This window comes from Sus scrofa, chromosome 1 (assembly GCF_054392235.1).
Source record: "Sus scrofa isolate SSC_HxYL_T2T_F1_AM1 chromosome 1, Sscrofa_HxYL_maternal_Yorkshire_Landrace_v2.0, whole genome shotgun sequence".
Taxonomy (NCBI): Eukaryota; Metazoa; Chordata; class Mammalia; order Artiodactyla; family Suidae; genus Sus; species Sus scrofa.
In genome coordinates, this window is record NC_139383.1 from 250,635,434 (window position 1) to 250,654,372 (window position 18,939).

Consider the following 18,939-nt stretch of genomic DNA (forward strand, 5'->3'; position numbering starts at 1 on the left):
TTCTAAGCAAAGAAGAAAATTAGAACATTTTTAGATACACACTGGTGTTTGAGAATGGTGAGAAAGTATCGGTTGTATGTATATAGGGAGTGGGATAAAAGGGCAAGTAGAATCCTAAAAGAAAAATATCCCTCTTTCTCCAATGTACTATATACCTCATTCCATATGTTTTATCTCTTTCACCCTTGTGCCTTTGCATGTTGTACATATGCAAATCTCTTAAGACTCATCTTAAGGAAACACCTTTAGGACTTGAAATTTCAGTTTACCCTTTTTTTCTCTAATCTTGACCCACTCTGGCAGGTGAAGTTGAAACAAGATTTCCAAAGATTGAAAACCATCACAAAGAGTACTGAGGAAGCTAGATGTGGCTTTGGGTGAGCACCCAGCCTCTCTGAAGTAATTCCCTCATCTATAAAATGGGAATGATAATCAATGCCCAACCTATTTTTGTGCAGGTCAAATAAAAAATTGTATGGGAAAACACGAGTTCTAGGAGTTCCCTTGGCATGGCAAAAAAAAAAAAAAGGGAGAGAGAATATAAGTTCTGAAGTGCCATCCAGATGTAAGTTTCTATCACGTTGTATGCCATCGTCAGCAGAATATGTTACTTGAATAATATAATGGGATATGAGTAACCATTGTTTAATTAATACATCCTGAGGCGGGGAAATGCAATGTTTGAAAGAGAAGGTGTGGCAAATAGGAGGGAAATAGCATTGTAACCTCCCTCTATGTTAGTGGTCCTCAAACCTAGCTACCTATCACAATCACCTGAAGAGGTGTTTTTGTTTTTGTTTTTGCCACAGGGCATGAGACAGTTCCTGGGCCAGGACTTGAACCTGTGCCACAGCAGTGACCTGAGCCTCTGCAGTGACAATGCAGGATCCTTAATCCACTGTGCCAGAGGGAATGCCAATACAATAATAATTTTTAGCTTGCTAGCCTTGCTATTCCACATGGACCCTGCATTAACCGTAGATTGCATACAGTTCCCTTCATCATGTCTTGAATTCATCCTTCTCTGTGTCACATGCAATTATCCTCACCTGCTATACAAATCCCCTTCATCTTTCAAGGCTCCACTCATGTATAATTTTTTTCAGGTCACTCCAGCAAAATAAGTGACCATTCCCTCTGTTCTATCCTCTACTCAAATGGCACTACCATTTACTATTTTCTTTTGTAACTATTTTCATCTGGTTTAATTCCCCCATGAGACTAAATTAAACCCCTAGCAGGCAAGGACTATGGTTTATAGGTCTTCTCATCCTCATCAGGCTAACCATGATGCTGTCCACACAATTAAACTTGTGATAATGATTTAATGTACATTTTGCCCAATTACAATATTTAAAGTAAAAATAGAAAATCAAAATTCAAATACACAAATAAACAACATTCATCACTCCAAAATATCTTTGAAGGAGTCCCAGAATGACAAGACTTGTTAAAATAACTTAAAAATCCAACTGAAGCCTGAATAAAATTTTGATGTGTAAATACATGCATGACTGGGTCACTTTGTTGTACAGCACAAACTGGCACAACACCGTAAATCAACTATAGTTTAACAAAAAATTTGTAAAAAGGAAAATAATTTGTATGCTATTGCTACATTAATAACTAAACAAAGTTTACAAGAAAACTACATACTTCCCCAAATTTTAATTGTTCAGACTTAATAATTTTCCTGCTCTTAAGAATTAATCAAAGAGGCGTTCCCCTTGTGGCTCAGTGGGTTAAGAACCTGACGAGTATCCATGAGGATGCGAATTCAATCCCTGGCCTTGCTCAGTGGGTTAAGGATCTGATGTTGCCATAAGCTGCAGTGTAGGTCACAAATGTGGCTTGGATCTGGTGTTGCTATGGCTGTGGCTGTGGCCGGCACCTGCAGCTCTAATTTGATCCCTAGCCTGGGAACTTCCATATGCCTCAGGTATGGCCCTAAAAAAATAAAATTAAAGACTTAATCAAAGAAATGCTTGTTCCTAGGGGGAAAAATTAATTGTTGAGCCCTCCATTTTCCCTTTTTTGTCTGTTCCCACCACTGTCCTCTTCCCAATATACATATACATTCACATACACACAGGCACACACACACTAGCAGGAAATTGTCTATGTGATAAAGCTTGAAAAAACACATCAGCTCCCTATTTCAAATATGGTCTATATATGGGAAAAAACACTTAAACGACTATTGTAGATATTTCTACCACACTTTGATGAAATCACACAAATAATGTATTAAGATGTGTATTTTGTTGGACAACTATGATGGTTGAACATTGTTAAAACAAAACATAACTATAGATGTCATTTTCTGTCATCTCTTGAGGAACATTTGGAATTGCTGGTATCTCTGGTTCTTCTGCTTTGGGTTTTTCCTTCATTTCTGCAAAATAAAATACGATAAATGGTATGGGGGCAATTGGTTATCCATTTGGAGAAAAAAAAACTCTGTCTCACATCTTGCACAAAAACAAATTTCAGCTGAATTAAAGATTTAAATATTAAAATGCTATAAATGTTGTAGAAACAATAGACTATTGCTATAATTAAGATTATAAAGCCCTTTCTAAGCAGAACATAGACCAGAAACAATAAGGGAAAAGAAGGACAGGTCAATCATTAAGAACTAAAATCATGATAGGTTTGAATAACTAAAAACTAAAATTAAAATTCTGTCATATAGATGATCAAATTACTATAAACAAAGTTAAACCACAAACAACAACTAGAAGAATATTTACAATTTATATGTAGGGTAGAGATTTAATAACTATTATTTAAAGAGATTTTTAATCAATCAAAAGATAGATAACCCAAATATAAAACAGAACAAGGATTTCAAACAGGAAATTCTCAAAAGAAAAAAAATCCAATTCATAATCATCATAAAAAGATGTCTATGGAGTTCCCTTGTGGCACAGTGGGCTAAGGATCCAGTATTGTCACTGTAGTGGCTTGGGTTCAATCCCTGGCCCAGGAACTTCCACATGCCCAGAGCATGGCCAAAAAAAACCAAAAAACAAAAAGATGCCTAGTAGCATTAGTCATCCCACCACCCAAAAAAGTGGCAATTAAAACAATTAGTTTTTTTAACCTAGCAGATGGGCAAAGGTTTTTGTTTTTGTTTTTGTTCTTGTTTTGGCAACATCCATGGCTTGCAGCAATTCCTGGGCCAGGGATCAAACCCAAGCCACAGCAGCACAGCAGTGACAATGCTGGATCCCTAACCTCTGCACCACCAAGTAACTAAAACATAACCATGTACAGTGTTGGCAAGGGCGTGGGAAACAGGCACTTACATAAATTCTTGGTTTTTGTGAATTGCTACAACATTTTTGGAGGCTAGTCTGACAGAATTCATCCAGACTTTAAATGCTGGTACTCTTTGGCCCAGCAATTCAGCTTCCAGGATTTATCGGAAGGAAATAATCAAACTAACTTAAGCCTCCAGCCTTAGTTTCCTTATCTATAAAATAGGGATAATATTCTTCATCCAATAGAGTTTTTAACATTGAATAAAGCAATTCACACAAAAAGTTTCATATGGTGTCTGGCAGATATAAAGCGCCAAATGTTAGTTAAATAAATGTTACTTCCAATGATGTTCATGGAACATGGTTATAATGGTAAAACTGGGCAGTTACCTAAGTGTTCATCATTATAGGGATTGACTGAATTAATTACTGTACTTAAAATACTGTACAATTGTTACAAAAGATGTCATTAAGATGGCCACAATATATATTGTATGTGAAAAAAAGTAGGCTATAGAATAGAATGTATTCTACCATCTCAATTATTAAAACAAAACAAAAACTTAACACTGAGGATCAGAGATAGGAGATGGTACTGTAGAAGACTTTATATCACTTATATAATGCTTTAATTTATTATAATGAACATTTATAATTTATTAGTATGATAATTATCTAATCTGGAAAAAAGTAGATATTTCCATTTGTTTGGTAAGACAAAGCCAAAAACAAAATAAGCATTATTTAATTGCCTGTTTGATCTTGCTGCCATTTACAAGGGAACTCTTAGAACCGGGTGCTGGGCAGTGGTGGGATGCGCCTGGGATTTGGGACGGAAATGCTATAAAAGTGGGTTGTGATGATTGTTGTACAACTATAAATGTAATAAAACTCATTGAGTAATTTTTAAAAAAAGAACCAGGCACTGTGTTGATTACAGCTGCTTATCCAGTAGAAGACCCTTGTAAGCACAAGCACTGCTTTCTACATCTGCTTCTACTGTCATTTATTTTTCAAAGGTTATTTCCTCAAAATTTGTTGTACTTGGAACCCAACTAATCCCAGGGTTTTGTTGGACTCATATTTAAGGAAAAGAGAAAATAGGCTACCACAGGGGTTTCTTTAGAAAACAGTTCCCTGGGGATAGCTATGGTCTGCAGACTCAGCCCAGTTCTTCTGAGGACAGTAGTGTGAAAAGAGAACCAAGCTCTCAGTTATGTCCCTGAGACAAGTCAAACTGGAGAAAGGCCACATTATTTTCCAAATGCTATGCTGAGGAGAAACCTTTCAGGAACAAATATTGAAATAGAAATGATTTTTGGTAAACCTGGTAAGTTCTACAAGAATGAGTTCCATAGGAGTTCCTGTCGTGGCACAGTGGTTAACGAACCCTGATAGTATCCATGAGGATGTGGGTTCGATCCCTGGCCTCGCTCAGTGGGTTAAGGATCCAACGTTGCAGTGAGCTGTGGTGTAAGTTGCAGACGAGGCTCAAATCCAGCGTTGCTACGGCTGCGGCATAGGCCGGCAGCTACAGCTCTGATTCCACCCCAGCCTGGGAACCTCCATATGCCCCTGGTGCAGCCCTAAAAAGACAAAAGACAAAAAAAAAAGAGTTCCATAGTAACAGGATCATATTTTATGCCTTTGTATCTCCCTCAGTACCTTTACCATGAATCTACTTGCCTTTAGTTTGCCAGGAAAATTTTAATTTTTGAGAGAAAAATTTTATTCATCAAGCTTTCTTGTTAATCTAAATTCAACTGTCCTGTAAAATATTTTGTACACAATTCATTCCCTATGGAGTTCATTTATCTTGATCGGCTAAAGCTTTCCAAAATGGATAGTATGTGTGAGTAACCTATATACACTCTTATTATTTTCTTTTAATTATATGGAAATGTACCAAACAGATATTGGTTGAATGAAACCTATTTTTTACTTGAAACTATCCAAAGACATTAATAGACATTATTATCCCTTGAGATAACAGGAAAATGCAAGATTGTCAAAGAAGGCTCTAAGTCACCACTTTGAGGGAGATGCACCTATTTGGATTATGAACAGGGAACACCAATAAGTGGCAGTGTCACTGACTTGACCCCAGTAAACAACCCCTACCTCGAGGAAAAGTATAAACATCCTTAGCATCTTCCTGGTGTGCTTTAGGATCCTGGTCTTGGGGTCCATCTGTTCCTTGGTATGATTCTGGAAAGCATTCTTTAGGCACTTCCTTATCTTTATATGTCTTAATAGAGAGGTCTTCAGGCCCGGGTGTTTCTTGGTGTATTTCAGATGCACAGTCCTCAGGCCCAGGTGTTTCTTGGTATATTTCAGGTGAATATTCTTCAGGCCCAGGTGTTTCTTGACATATTTCAGGTGGATGTTCTTTAGATGCAGGTTTTTCTTGATATATTTCAGGTGGATATTCTTTCGACTTGGCTGTTTCTTGGTGTATTTCAGGAGGATATTCTTCAGGAGCAGGTGTTTCTTGGATTGTTTTATGAGCGGGGGCTTTATACACAGCAATTTCTTGACATGTTTTATGAAAAACCTGTTCAGGTTCAACTGTTTCATGGAATGTTTTTGTAGCAAGCTCTTTAGGCACAGCTCTTTCTTGTGTTTTAGGAACGAAGCTCTCGGTCTCAGCTATTCCTTGACCTGGTGCAGAGTTGTGTTTATCAGGTTCAGCTCTTTTTTGGTGTGTCTCAAGAACGTAGCCTTTAGGCACTTCTGGTTGGGGGTATACTTCAAGGGAGCATCCTTCCAGGACAGCTATGTCTTCACATGTTTTAGGAGAAAGGGCTTTGGCTGCAGCGGTTTCTTGACACATTTTAGGAGAGATGTCTTCAGGTTCAGCCACGTCACAGCACATTATGGAAGGATGGTCTTGAAATACAGCTATTTCTTTGCACACTTTAGGAGAGAGATCTTCAGATTCAGCCATCTCTTGGCATATTTCAGAAGGGTGGTTTTGTACCGCTATTTCTTGGTACTCAGAAGAATCTTTCTGATGGATAATGCTTTCTTGACCTATTTCCGAAGAGTGTTTCTCAGGCACAACTCTTTGTGGGGAGGCTGCCAGAAAGAAAGCTTCGGTCACGCTCCTGGGTAGTTCGGTTTCTTTCTCTGTAGGTGCCTGAACTTTCTCCATCATTTCATTTTCTAATTGTGACAGAGGCTCCACCTTCATTTCTGTATTTTCTTGTTTCTTTCTACCCCTTTTACTTCTTTTTCCTGTTTTCTGCCGTTTGTATTTTTTCTCTCTATGGAGAAATTGGAATTAGTGTCAGCACCAGGGCTCCAAAATTCAAATAAATTCTTGGAAATCATAGTCCCACTGCCTTGTTGCACAATCGTGAACAAGTCACTTAATCTCCCTGGGCCTCAGTCTCCTTGTTTGGGAAATGAAGGAGCCGTACTAGATGTTCTTAATTGTCAGGAGAGGAAATGACAGTCAGGACTTTTGGTCTTTTTTATTTTTTTTTAGGGCCACGCCCTTGGCTTATGGAGGTTCCCAGGCTAGGGGTCAAAGCAGAGCTGTAGCTGCTGGCCTACACCACAGCTCACACAATGCCAGATCCCCAACCCCCTGAACTAGGCCAGGGATCAAACCTGAATTCTCATGGATACTAGTCAGTTTCACTTACACTGAGCCACGACGGGAACTCCAAGACTTTTGGTCTTTGATACCTTACTTAACAGGAACCTTCATGATGAGCATAGTGTGTGTGTGTGTGTGGGGGGGGGTGTATTTGACAGCATATACTTAAAGTTTGGTTATGGAAAATGCATCATTGATATTGTAAATGAATAGACTGGAACTCTGGTTTATATATTAGTCTCTTTGGGTTTAGTCTGTGTGAATTCATTTCTCTTCACCCTGGGTAAACCAGTATGATTGTGTTTCTAGAGCTACAGTCCTGCTCCTCAACTGTACAGCCTGAAGGTGACTGATGTATATGGCTTGCTGATCTAACACAGTCTTGTGTAAAATAAAGCTAAGTAGCTACACTACATGCCCAATGAGATGTACTGTAAGCCGGGTCCAAAGCTGCAAAAGTATTTTCTTGAGGTAAAGCAGCTTGTGGAAAGGAAGGCATGAGTCATCGTATTATACCTATTCTGAACTAAAAGTTAAAGATCTAGAAGATGAAAGGATATGCATGGGAATTGCAGCCAAAGACAAATTGTTAGGTACTGCAAATATAACCAAATACAGATGGCTAATACAGATGGACTCAGGGAGGAGAAAAAGGTACTAAAAATAAGTATTTCATCATTATTTTAAACCTATTGAAATTCTGTTCCATGCTACCCACCCTGTGAGCCTTCTCTAACAGACCACAGGGCTGATATACTCTTCCTGCTTACAAGCCCTATAGGATTTATTATAAGGATTATGCTTAAGGCAAAGAACATAGGCTGCCTCATCCTGTAGTTATTTCTGGAGAAACCCTGCTTCTTTCAGTAAACTAGACATTCTTTGGAGATAAAACCAGCATGTTGTGGGGTGTTTTTTTGTTTTGTTTTGTTTTCGTCTTTTTAGGGCTGTACCCCCAGCATACCAAAGTTCCCAGGCTAGGGGTCTAATCAGAGCTAGAGCTGCTGGCTTACAGCATGGCCACAGCAACACTGGGTCTGAGCCGCATCTACGACCTACGCCATAGCTCACAACAATGATGAAGCCTTAAACCACTGAGGGAGGCCAGGGGTTGAACCCACATCCTCATGGATACTAGGTGGGTTCATTACTGCTGAACCATGCCGAGAACGCCAAAAACCAGTGTTTTTTACACCTCCGCAGTGCCCACAGTTCCTTGCACACTTGAAAAATGTATACCTTATTCTACTTTTAGGTGTTTGAAAATTTCCATAATAAATTTTTAAAAGATTATCTTATCAAAACTAGTCTGTAGTCAATATTAAAAGGTACATATTATAATAGAACAGTTAAAATAAATATCGAAAGATACAGATGGTAAATATGATGATATGGTACCTCAGCATTTTGAAGTTTAATTCCAAGTAACCAAGGTAATGAAATAAATTATAAAGCCCTTATTGTCAGACTTTTACAAGATGATGTATATGAATTCTTCAGGAAACATTTATTATTATCCTAGAAATTAAATCCTAAATAATTTGTAATATAGATCTCTATATGAGGGAATCCGAGTAATATAATGTTCCATGCTCCTCCTGGTAGTTTTTCAAAAGATACAATTAAAGCTGTGTGGTCCAAAATTTAATCCACACTCTATCACTTATTAGCTATGTGATCATATGATCATGGACAAGTTACCTAAACTCTCTATGTCTTGCTTTCTTCACAGGTAAAATGAAGTTAATAGTATCTGCCCAGCTTTGTGGTTGTTGTAAGGAAGCCATGTAATAACTTGCATGAATGAATTATCCAAATGGAAATTAGTACTTAGAAATTGGTATTAGAAATTATTAAAAGGAAATACACACACACACACACACACACACACACACACACACACACACACACACGGTACTTTCTATGTGCCAGGCAGTGTTTTAAGTAACTTACTTATTCTGTTCTCTTATGTAATCTTCACATCAACTTATGAGGTAGATAATATTATCATATCCATTTTTCAGATGACAAAACTGAGGCACAGAGAGGTTGGGTAGTTTGTCTAAGGTGAAATGTCTAGAAAGCTAGGGAGCCAGTCTTCAGATCTAGTCATCTGGCTTTAGCAGCTGGGCTCTTAACTATTAAACTCTGCTACTTCTCTCTGGAACTACTAAGGTTTCACTGTGTGGTACGTTGCAGTGAGAACAGCCCTCAGTCGTATAGAGATGTGACACAAGAATAAGGCCAGCCAGCTACCAAAAGGCTCACAAAGCTTTCATCTGTTTCAGGGACTTTTTCAGCCTTTCTTCCCCACCCCCACCCACCTCAACAAGCACAGTGAGCCAATTCTCTGAGCTTGTTGAGACCAGCTCCATTTATCAGTGCAGGGCGCATCAATGAGCTCAAAGAGATTGATGTGTAAATCTAAAGACCAATTTTTTTTCTTTTCTTTTTAGGGCCGCACCTGCGGCTTATGGAAGTTCCCAGGCTAGGAGTCAAATCAGAGCTGCAGCTTCTGGCCACAGCCACAGCAACACCAGATCTGAACTGGATCCACAATCACAGTTTGTGACAGCACCGGATCCTTAACCCACTGATCGAGGCCAGGGATTGAACCTGCATCCTCAGGGAGACAGTGTCAGGTTCTTAACCTACTAAGGCACAACGGAAACTCCTAAAGACCTTTTTTTTTTCTCTCTTTAGGGTCACACTGCAGCGTATGAAAGTTCACAGGCTATGGGTCCAATTGGAGCTACAGCTGCCAGCCTACACCACAGCCACAGCAACACAGGATCCGAGCCACATCTGTGACCTACACCACAGCTCACAGCAATACTGGATCCTTAACCCACTGAGCAAGGTCAGGGATCAAACTCTCATCTTCATGGATGCTAGTCGGGTTCATTACTGCTGAGCCACGACAGGAACTCCCTAAAGACCAAATTTTAAATGAAGAGTGAGACATGCAAAGTCACAAGGCTTGAGCTAACAAACAAATGTACTCTCTCTGTAGCAAGTACTTGGAAAGCCAGCTAATGATCAGAGGGTTGTTTACTGAGTATGGAATTAGGGGAGCTAATTGGGTATTCTTCAACAGAGCCACCTGCCAGAGGATCTGAGTACAGTAGTTTCTGCTATAACATATATGCATTCCTGAAAAAGCCTCACTTTCTGCAAAATCATGTACTAAATGTGACAGCGCTTATGGGAAAAAAATAGGACAAATGACTCAAATCCTAGGCAGCTTTTTTTTTCTATGCAACTTGTTAACACTAACATAAACAATAATTGGTACAGAGAAGGAATAACTTGGATAGTCCAGATAGGCAGCTTACTATGGCTGGAGGCTGCCTCTGGGATGGTAAAAATGCACAAAAGCAACAATGTAAATGCTGTTAAACATTTTCAATGCACAGGACAGCCTCCTACACAAAGAACTCTCCCACCCAGAGCATGAGAAACCCTGGCTTAGATGGGTGCTGTACTTATCTATCTCCAATCAGTCAGTACCTCTGTTTTCATAGTAATATTCTAAATGGATGCACTTAGATGCTGCCTAATTTATGATCATGTTCTTACACTACCTGCCTGAGATTACATGCAGCTGACTGTGGATATTTAGGAGCTCCCAAAGTCTTCCATCACTCCTTTCTAGACAGTGCTTTGGTTTACTCCATGGAGAGTGAACTACACTCATTCAAGAAGAATTTTGCTAATAGAAAGCTTGGAGAACAAGCTCGAGGGTCTTCTCAGTGGTGTCTCTCCCTCCCAATACATTCTATAGTTGTATTACCAGACTGGTTGAATACCAGACGTCTCTGCGATATCCATAATTTGATCACCTGGAGCTCTAATTGAAAAAGACCAGGGAGGAATTCCGGTCATGGCTCAGTGGAAACAAATCTGACTAGCGTCCAGGAGGATGCAGGTTCAATCCCTGGCCTCACTCAGTGGGTTAAGGATCTGGCGTTGCTGTGAGCTGTGGTGTAGGCCACAGACGGGGCAGCTGCAGCTCTGATTCGATCCCTAGGCTGGGAATCTCCATGTGCCACGGGTGTGGCCCTAAAAAGACAATAAATAAATAAAAAGACCAGAGATAAGATTCCGTTCCCATCACTGTACTAGACGTGCGACTTTAGGCAAGACATTTAACCTTCAGAGACTTGGTTTCCTTATGGGTTGTTTTTTTTTTTTTTTTTTTTTTTTTTTTTTTTGTACAGTAAGGTAACAGCTCCTGATTTATGAGAGTGTTAGTAAGATAGAAGTGTGTAAAAGGGCTCAGCACTACTTGACACAGAGCATATGCTACATAAATATCTATTCCTTTCCCCTTGCAGCGATACCATACCCAAATTGCCATTGTAAAGTTTGCTTTTCCTGTGCTTCAGCTTTTCTTTTTCTGAGTTGTTCTCTGTTTCGTAAACTCCATGTTCCAATGACTTCTGTAGAATAAAAGTAAAAGTTATGGGAGATAGTGATGAACTGTGGCATTAACAATAAAAGAGTCCTATAGCAAAGTGGCAGAATCCCTATACTGGTGGTGTAAGTTTTTCTTCCAGCCTTTTGAGGGAAAGGACTGCATCTTATTTATCCTTGTGCCTCTGAAGAATGCCTGGGATCGAATATCCAGTCAGTACTTTTTACTTTTTCTTTTCTTTCTTTATTTTTTTTTGGGCCACACTTGTGGCATATGGAAGTTCCTAGACTAGGGGGTCAAATTGGAGCTGCAGCTGCTGGCCTACACCACAGCCACAGACACACCAGATCTGAGCCACATCTGTGACCTACACTGTAGCTTGTGGCAACACCGGATCCTTAACCCACTGAGCAAGGCCAGGGATGGAACTTACATCCTCATGGATACTAGTTAGGTTCTTTTCCACTGAGCCATAATGGAAACTCCCAAAAGAAACCTCAACCAGTACACATTTTTTTTTTAAATGAAAAGGTTAGGAATTCCCGTTGTGGCTCAGTGGTTAACGAATCCGACTAGGAACCATGAGGTTGCAGGTTCGATCCCTGGTCTTGCTCAGTGGGTTAAGGACCCAGCGTTGCCGTGAGCTGTGGTGTAGGTCACAGACATGGCTCGGATCTCGTGTTGCTGTGGCTCTGGGGTAGGCTGGTGGCTACAGCTCCAATTAGACAATGTGGTATATAAATATAATGGAATAGCCTCCATATGCTGTGGGAGCGGCCCCAGAAAAAGGCAAAAAAGATAAAAAAAAAAAAATAAAATGGTTAGTATTTGTACATGAGTATGTTTTAACAATCTATTAATTTCTTATAAATAGTGTACATATTGTGCAAATATAAAAGAAAAAATCAGCCATGTTCTGCCATCCTTAACATTATAACCTGCTTTCATTTTATTCCTCATATTCATCTAGTCCCTATATTAAACAAGGCTGTGCCGATAGCATACTACAGCTTTATCATCCATTGACCTAGTACATCAGAAATATTTTCTGGGAGTTCCCGTCGTTGCGCAGTGGTTAACGAATCTGACTAGGAACCATGAGGTTGCGGGTTCGGTCCCTGCCCTTGCTCAGTGGGTTAACGATCCGGCGTTGCCGTGAGCTGTGGTGTAGGTTGCAGACGCGGCTCGGATCCCGCATTGCTGTGGCTCTGGCGTAGGCCGGTGGCTACAGCTCCGATTCAACCCCTAGCCTGGGAACCTCCATATGCCGCGGGAGCGGCCCAAGAAATAGCAACAACAACAACAACAACAACAACAACAACAAAAAGACAAAAGACAAAAAAAGAGAAATATTTTCTATCATCTAGTCCTCATAATTATAACTTTAGTGACTACATGATACTTAAGTTGATGTATTCTCATTTACCCAGTCACTCCATTCATACTGAACATTTAGGTTGCTGCCAGTAATTTTTTTTTTTTTTTGCCATTGTAGATCAAACTGTAATAAATATTCCATGCACACAGCTTTTTTTCTTTTGGAGTTTTCCCTTAGGATGATGTTTCTCCAAGCTTTGGAATATTAAAAGTTATTATCAAAAAAGGTTCTATTGCAAAAGATCTAAATAGACATTTCTCCATAGAAGAACTAAACAGACATTCCCCATAGAAGCATCTTTTCATCACATTGCTGATTATTAGAGAAGAACAAATCAAAAATACCATGAGGTATCATCTCACAGTGGTCAGAATGGCCGTCATCAAAAAGTTACAAATAATAGGAGTTCCCGTTGTGGCGCAGTGATTAACGAATCCAACTAGGAACCATGAAGTTGTGGGTTCGATCCCTGGCCTTGCTCAGTGGGTCGAGGATCCAGTGTTGCCGTGAGCTGTGTGTAGGTTGCAGACGCGGCTCGGATCCCGCGTTGCTGTGGCTCTGGCGTAGGCTAGTGGCTACGGCTCTGATTACCCCTAGTCTGGGAATCTCCATATGCTGCAGGAGCAGCCCTAGAAAAGACAAAAAAAAAAAAGTTACAAATAATAAATGCTGGAGAGGATGTGGGAAAAAAAGGAACTCTCCTACACAATGTAAATTGGTGTAGCCACTGTGAAAAACAGTGTGGAGCTGCCTTAAAAACTAAAAACAGAGCTATCATATGATCCTGCAATCCTACTCCTGGACATATATCTGGAGAAAACCATAATTCAGAAAAGTACAGGGAGTTTCTCGGGGCTTCCTGAGATGCTGTCTCCAGGGCTTAAGTCGTAATTTCACCCCAAATAAAACTTAACTCTCAAATTAAAAAAAAAAAAAACATACATGCACTTCTATGTTCACTGAAGCACTATTTACAATAGCCAAAACACAGAAGCAAACTAAATGTCCATCAACAGAGGACTGAATAAAGACAATGTGGTATGTAAATATAATGGAATATTACTCAGCCATAAAAAAGAATTAAATAATCCCATTTGTCGCAACATGGACAGACTTAGAGATTATCATATAAGTGAAGCAAAAGAAAAAAATCATATGATGTCATTATATATGTGAAATATAAAAGAAGTGATATAAATGAACTTATTTACAAAACAGAAATAGACCCACAGACATAGAAAACAAAATTTATGGTTACCAAAGGGGAAAGGGGTGAGGGATAAATTAGGAGTATGGAATTAACATATACCCACTGCTACATAAAAAATAGATAACCAACAAGGGCCTACTGTATAGCACAAAGAAGTATACTCAATATTTTGTAACAGCCTATAAGGGGAAAGGATCAGAAAATATATATGTGTGTGTGTGTGTGTGTGTGTGTGTGTGTGTGTGTGTGTGTATGTATATTCTTTTGCTGTACACCTGAAACTAATACAACATTGTAAATCGATTTATACTTCAATTTTAAAAAATAAAATTAAGGGAGTTCCCTGGTGGTGCAGCAAATTAAAATTAAGGATTCCACATTTTTACTGCTGTGGCTTAGGTTGCTGCTGTGGTTCAGGTTTGATCCCTAGTACCTGGAACTTCCACATGCCACAGGGATGGCCAGAAAGAAAAAAAAATAAAATAAAAATTTAAAAAAAGAAAGGTTCTGTCGCCACCCAAGTTGGATCTTTGATATAAAACTTCTTAGAGCCTATGGAATTACTGCACATTTGTATTAGGGCTCCCCAGACAGAACATGCCCTTGGACTATGGATGGCACCTTTTATTTTTTGGACAGAGGTCCTTAACGGTGGACTTGGATGGGTGAAAATTATACCTTTTTTTTTTTGCTTTTTAGGGCTGCACCCATGGCATGTGGAAGTTCTCAGGCCAGGGATCAAATCGTAGCCACAGCTGCCAGCCTAAGCCACAGCCACTGCAACATGGGATCCAAGCCACATCTGCAATCTACACCACAGCTCACAGCAATATTAAACTCACTCAGCAGGGCCAGGGATCGAACTGGCATCCTCATGGATAGTAGTCAGGTTCATAACTGCTGAGCCACAATGGGAACGCCACCATTTCTTTTGATTATGAATGTAGGTAACAAACCACAGTAGTTTTAGCAGTGTGTCACAAAAAGAAATTACAGATTTTTTTCACACCACATTACAGTTATTGCAGATACCTTAAAATATCATTCAAGATGATATATTTGATTTGATATAGCAGTTTTTAGATCCACCAATGGATCTTGTTATTTAATGCATCTATAAATAAGCACATATAATACTGTATCATAGGTTTTGTTTGTTTGTATATTGTTTGTATAGGGCCACACCAGCAGCATATGGAAATTCCCAGGCTAGGAGTTGAATCAGAGCTGCAGCTGCCAGCCTATGCCACAACCACAGCCACAGCAACAGCAGATCCAAGCTGAATCTGCGACCTATACTGCAGGTTGTGGCAATGCTTAATCCTTGATCCAGTGAGTGAGACCAGGGATCGAGTTCGCATCCTCATGGATACTAGTCAGGTTCTTAACTTGCTGAGCCACAAGGGGAAGTCCTATATCACAGCTTTTAATTTTGGTAACTATCTTAATAAGCACAAATGCTTTGTACTTATGTATTTAATTTTATGTTTTTAAAATACTTAGTCTATGAAGGGATCTAGAGGTTCATCAGAAAGCCAAAGAGATTCATGGCGTAAAAAAAGCTTTAAATCACTGTCTCAAGGCCTAGGATTCTGCAAAAGCAGCAGAAATGCTGCTACAGGAAAGATGCAAAGCCTAAGATTAGTGCGTCAAAAGATTAAACACTACCATAGTCTTGGATATCTATTTTCAAATCTCTTTCCAAAAGTTACATCATATTTTTGCTGCCAAAGAAGTACATGCATGTCCTTGTTTTACCATCCAGTATTGAGTAATTTCATTATCTTTCGTTTATATATATCATTAATAATTTATTATTTCCTGGAGTTCCCATCGTGGCACAGTGGTTAACGAACCTGACTAGGAACCATGAGGTTGCAGGTTCGATCCCTGCCCTTGCTCAGTGGGTTAACGATCCGGCGTTGCCGTGAGCTGTGGTGTAGGTTGCAGACGCGGCTCGGATCCTGCATTGCTGTGGCTCTGGTGTAGGCTGGCGGCTACAGCTCTGATTCGACCCCTAGCCTGGGAACCTCCATATGCCGCGGGAGCGGCCCAAAGAAATAGAAAAAGACAAAATAATAATAATAATAATAATAATTTATTATTTCCTTATGTTTCTCTGCTTTGCACTAGAATCAGCACTAGAAGTCACCTCAAAAAGTTATATAGCCCCAGTTCTTCCCATATAATATATGAATGTACCTAATTACGCCTCTTTTTTGCTAGATCCATAAAAAGAGGAAAATAATCATAGCCCCAATCCTTCCCAACAGCCACTCCCTCTTCAAGTCTCTTTTATTACCTGGAGCATGGTTTTCTTCTTGATGAGAATCAGGTGTCTGATGGTGCATCAAGTGAGATTGGTTTTTTCCTAGATCCATCTTGCTGTAACACCTTCCTGCTATTTGGTCTGACTTCCACAAGAAGCCTTTTTTAAAATATCAAAAGTAACTCACAGTTAAAAACACACACACGAATTCACTTGTCACTTGACTTCCCGCCTAAAAGCTTTATCTAGCTGGACCACAGCTGCTGGCTACTTCTATTTTCTTTATCATACTGCACAGGTCTGAGCAGGGGGCACAGCTGGTGCTGTGTCCCATCCTTCAGCGTGGTGGCTAGTTATACAGGGAGTCCCATGGCCACAGGCTGGTATGTCACAGACGCTGGTACATCAGTTATTTGACTCTGTCTGTTAAGTGCCCAAGTCTGATGTTTCTTTTCAAATACAGAGGTGGCAGAATAAAGGAAGAATACCAAATGTAGCACCTGACCAGCTCAATGTCCTTGAATAAGTCACTTCCTTTTTTTGTGTGACTCTCTTTCCTCATTTGTAAAGTGGGTGGTTAATTCCTGACCTGCCCACTTCACAAAGTTCTTGTGAATGTGAAAATTACAAAGATGTGAAATTAAGCTTGTTTTCCTGCATGTGGTATTTTTTTCACCTTAATCTTATGCAAAGTAATGGAAAGTCTTGCTGTGAGACTTAGATAATAAAGAACTAAATTAGGAATTCAAAGCAAATTTGAACCCTTTTCTGCTCACCTGATCATTCACAAGTAACTCGGGATAACTAATGGAATCCGTTATGACTTACCCAAGGAAGGTCAAAAAGCATTTCTTAATGAAAATATCAGCACGTTATGTCACAAAAATCAAACTGAAATCAAAGGAATCTCCTATCTCCAATCTGTCACCCCATTTGTGAAGGTGAGGAGGCACTGGGGATTAGGATTGTTCACTTTAGGAAGGAACGCTGATCACCTCCTGATACAGCCAACCAGTCTGTGAGATGCAGGCTTAGCAATGTGTTTGGAGTCAAATATTAAATTGAAGAGAGTTTGAATTCCAGTGTTGCCACATTCTCTAATTCAGTCACCTTAGGCAAGCTGGATAGTCTTGGATCACGAGGTAATTGGGACGACTGAATCAAATAATGCATGCAAAGCATTTTATATGTGCTTAGCATATTCAACCTGCTTAATAAGTGTTAGCTGCTATCAGTTATAATAAAAATCGAGTGACAAGATTTTCTTAAGTCACAGTTTAAATGCACTAAAGAAACACAGAGGAGTTCCTGCTGTGGCTCAGCAGGTTAAGAACCCAACAGCAGGATGTGGGTTCAATCCCTGGGCTCAATCAGTGGGGTAAGGATCTGGTGTTGCCCCAAAGCTGTGATGTAAGCCAACAGCTACAGCTCTGATTTGACCCCTAACCCAGGAACTTCCATGTGCTGCAGGTATGGCCATAAAAAGAAAAAAAAAAAAAGAAACTCAGAGAAAATCTGAAGGGAATCCTTTATAAGAAGAAATCTTTATAATGTGAATAGATGCCTCCTACTTCCATAGATTCTTATGGCATTAGCATTGGAAGGGACTCCTAACCCATCCAGTTCCTCCCCGTATTTTATATACAGAGAAACTGAGAACCAAGGAGGGGAGGGATTTACCTGCCCCAAATCTTCTGACTTACTCCTGCAGCTCATCTTACTGATGGATCATCATCTTTTTTTTTTTTTTTTTTTTTTTTAATTTTATGGCCACACCATGGCATATGGAAGTTCCTGGGCCAGGGATTGAATCCGAGCCACAGTTGCGATTTATACCAAAGCTGTGGCAATGCTGGATCCTTTAACCACTGCACCAGGGAGGTGATGAACACTGTGCCTCCACAGCAACTAGAGCTGCTGCAGTCGGATTCTTTTTTTTTTTAGGGCAACACCCTCGGCATACGGAGGTTCCCAGACTAGGGGTTGAATCGGAGCTGTAGCCACAGCAACGATGGATCTGAGCTGTGTCTTCAACCTACGCCACAGCTCACAGCAATGCTGGACCCTCAACCCACTGAGCAAGGCCAGGGATTGAACCCACGTCCACAGATGGACCTTGGGTATGAATCAGGTTTGTTACCGCTGAGCCACGATGGGAACTCCTGCAGTCAGATTCTTAACCCACTGCACCAATGCAGGAATTCCCAAGACGGGACATCTTTTTATGCTTGATTTTACCTGGTTATGAAAATGAATGTGAATGTATAAGAGAGGCAAGCTTTTCAAACACATTGAAAATTATTGAGACACATAATAAACACATCACCAAAAGCTTAATGTGGTATTTAATTACTGGATCCTAAGCTCTAAGTTTTAAGTTTCTTGGTCTCCCAGTCTCTCTCATAAGTAAACACTATCTAAAAATTCAGTTAGGACTTCCCCTTGTGTCGCAGCAGAAACGAATCCGACTAAGAACCATGAGGTTGAGGGTTCGATCCCTGGTCTCGCTCAGTGGATTAAGGATCTGGCATTGCCATGAGCTGTAGTGTAGCTCACAGACGCAGCTCAGATCTGGCATTGCTATGGCTGTGGTGTAGGGCAGCAGCTGCAGCTCCGATTAGACCCTTAGCCTGGGAACCTCCATATGCCATAGGTGTGGCCCCCCCTCAAAAAAACATAAATAAATAAATAAATAAAAATTCAGATAACCTCAGGGAGTCCCTATTCAAAGAAGTCCTATAAGGGATGAAAGGTGTAATTTGTAATTTATCTCATGATAACTTTTGGATTTTCAG

General features: G+C 39.9%; 1 protein-coding gene across 2 annotated transcripts; it reads right to left on the reverse strand.

Annotated features, from left to right (window-relative positions):
* Window positions 1-1,305: 1,305 nt before the first annotated feature.
* HEMGN (hemogen) lies at window positions 1,306-16,331 on the reverse strand. Of its 2 annotated transcripts, none has more exons than XR_014824493.1 (4): window positions 16,178-16,331; window positions 11,219-11,312; window positions 3,198-6,532; window positions 1,306-2,980 (listed from the first exon to the last, which is right to left on the reverse strand). XR_014824493.1 is itself a non-coding variant. In XM_021066449.2 (4 exons), the coding sequence occupies exons 1-4, from the start codon at window positions 16,254-16,256 to the stop codon at window positions 2,292-2,294; spliced, it is 1,422 nt and encodes a 473-aa protein (XP_020922108.2). In that variant the 5' UTR covers window positions 16,257-16,331; the 3' UTR covers window positions 1,306-2,291. The 2 variants fall into 2 exon arrangements, 1 of the variants encoding a protein (XP_020922108.2); XM_021066449.2 differs by having other exon boundaries at window positions 1,306-2,395; window positions 5,388-6,532.
* Window positions 16,332-18,939: the final 2,608 nt, after the last annotated feature.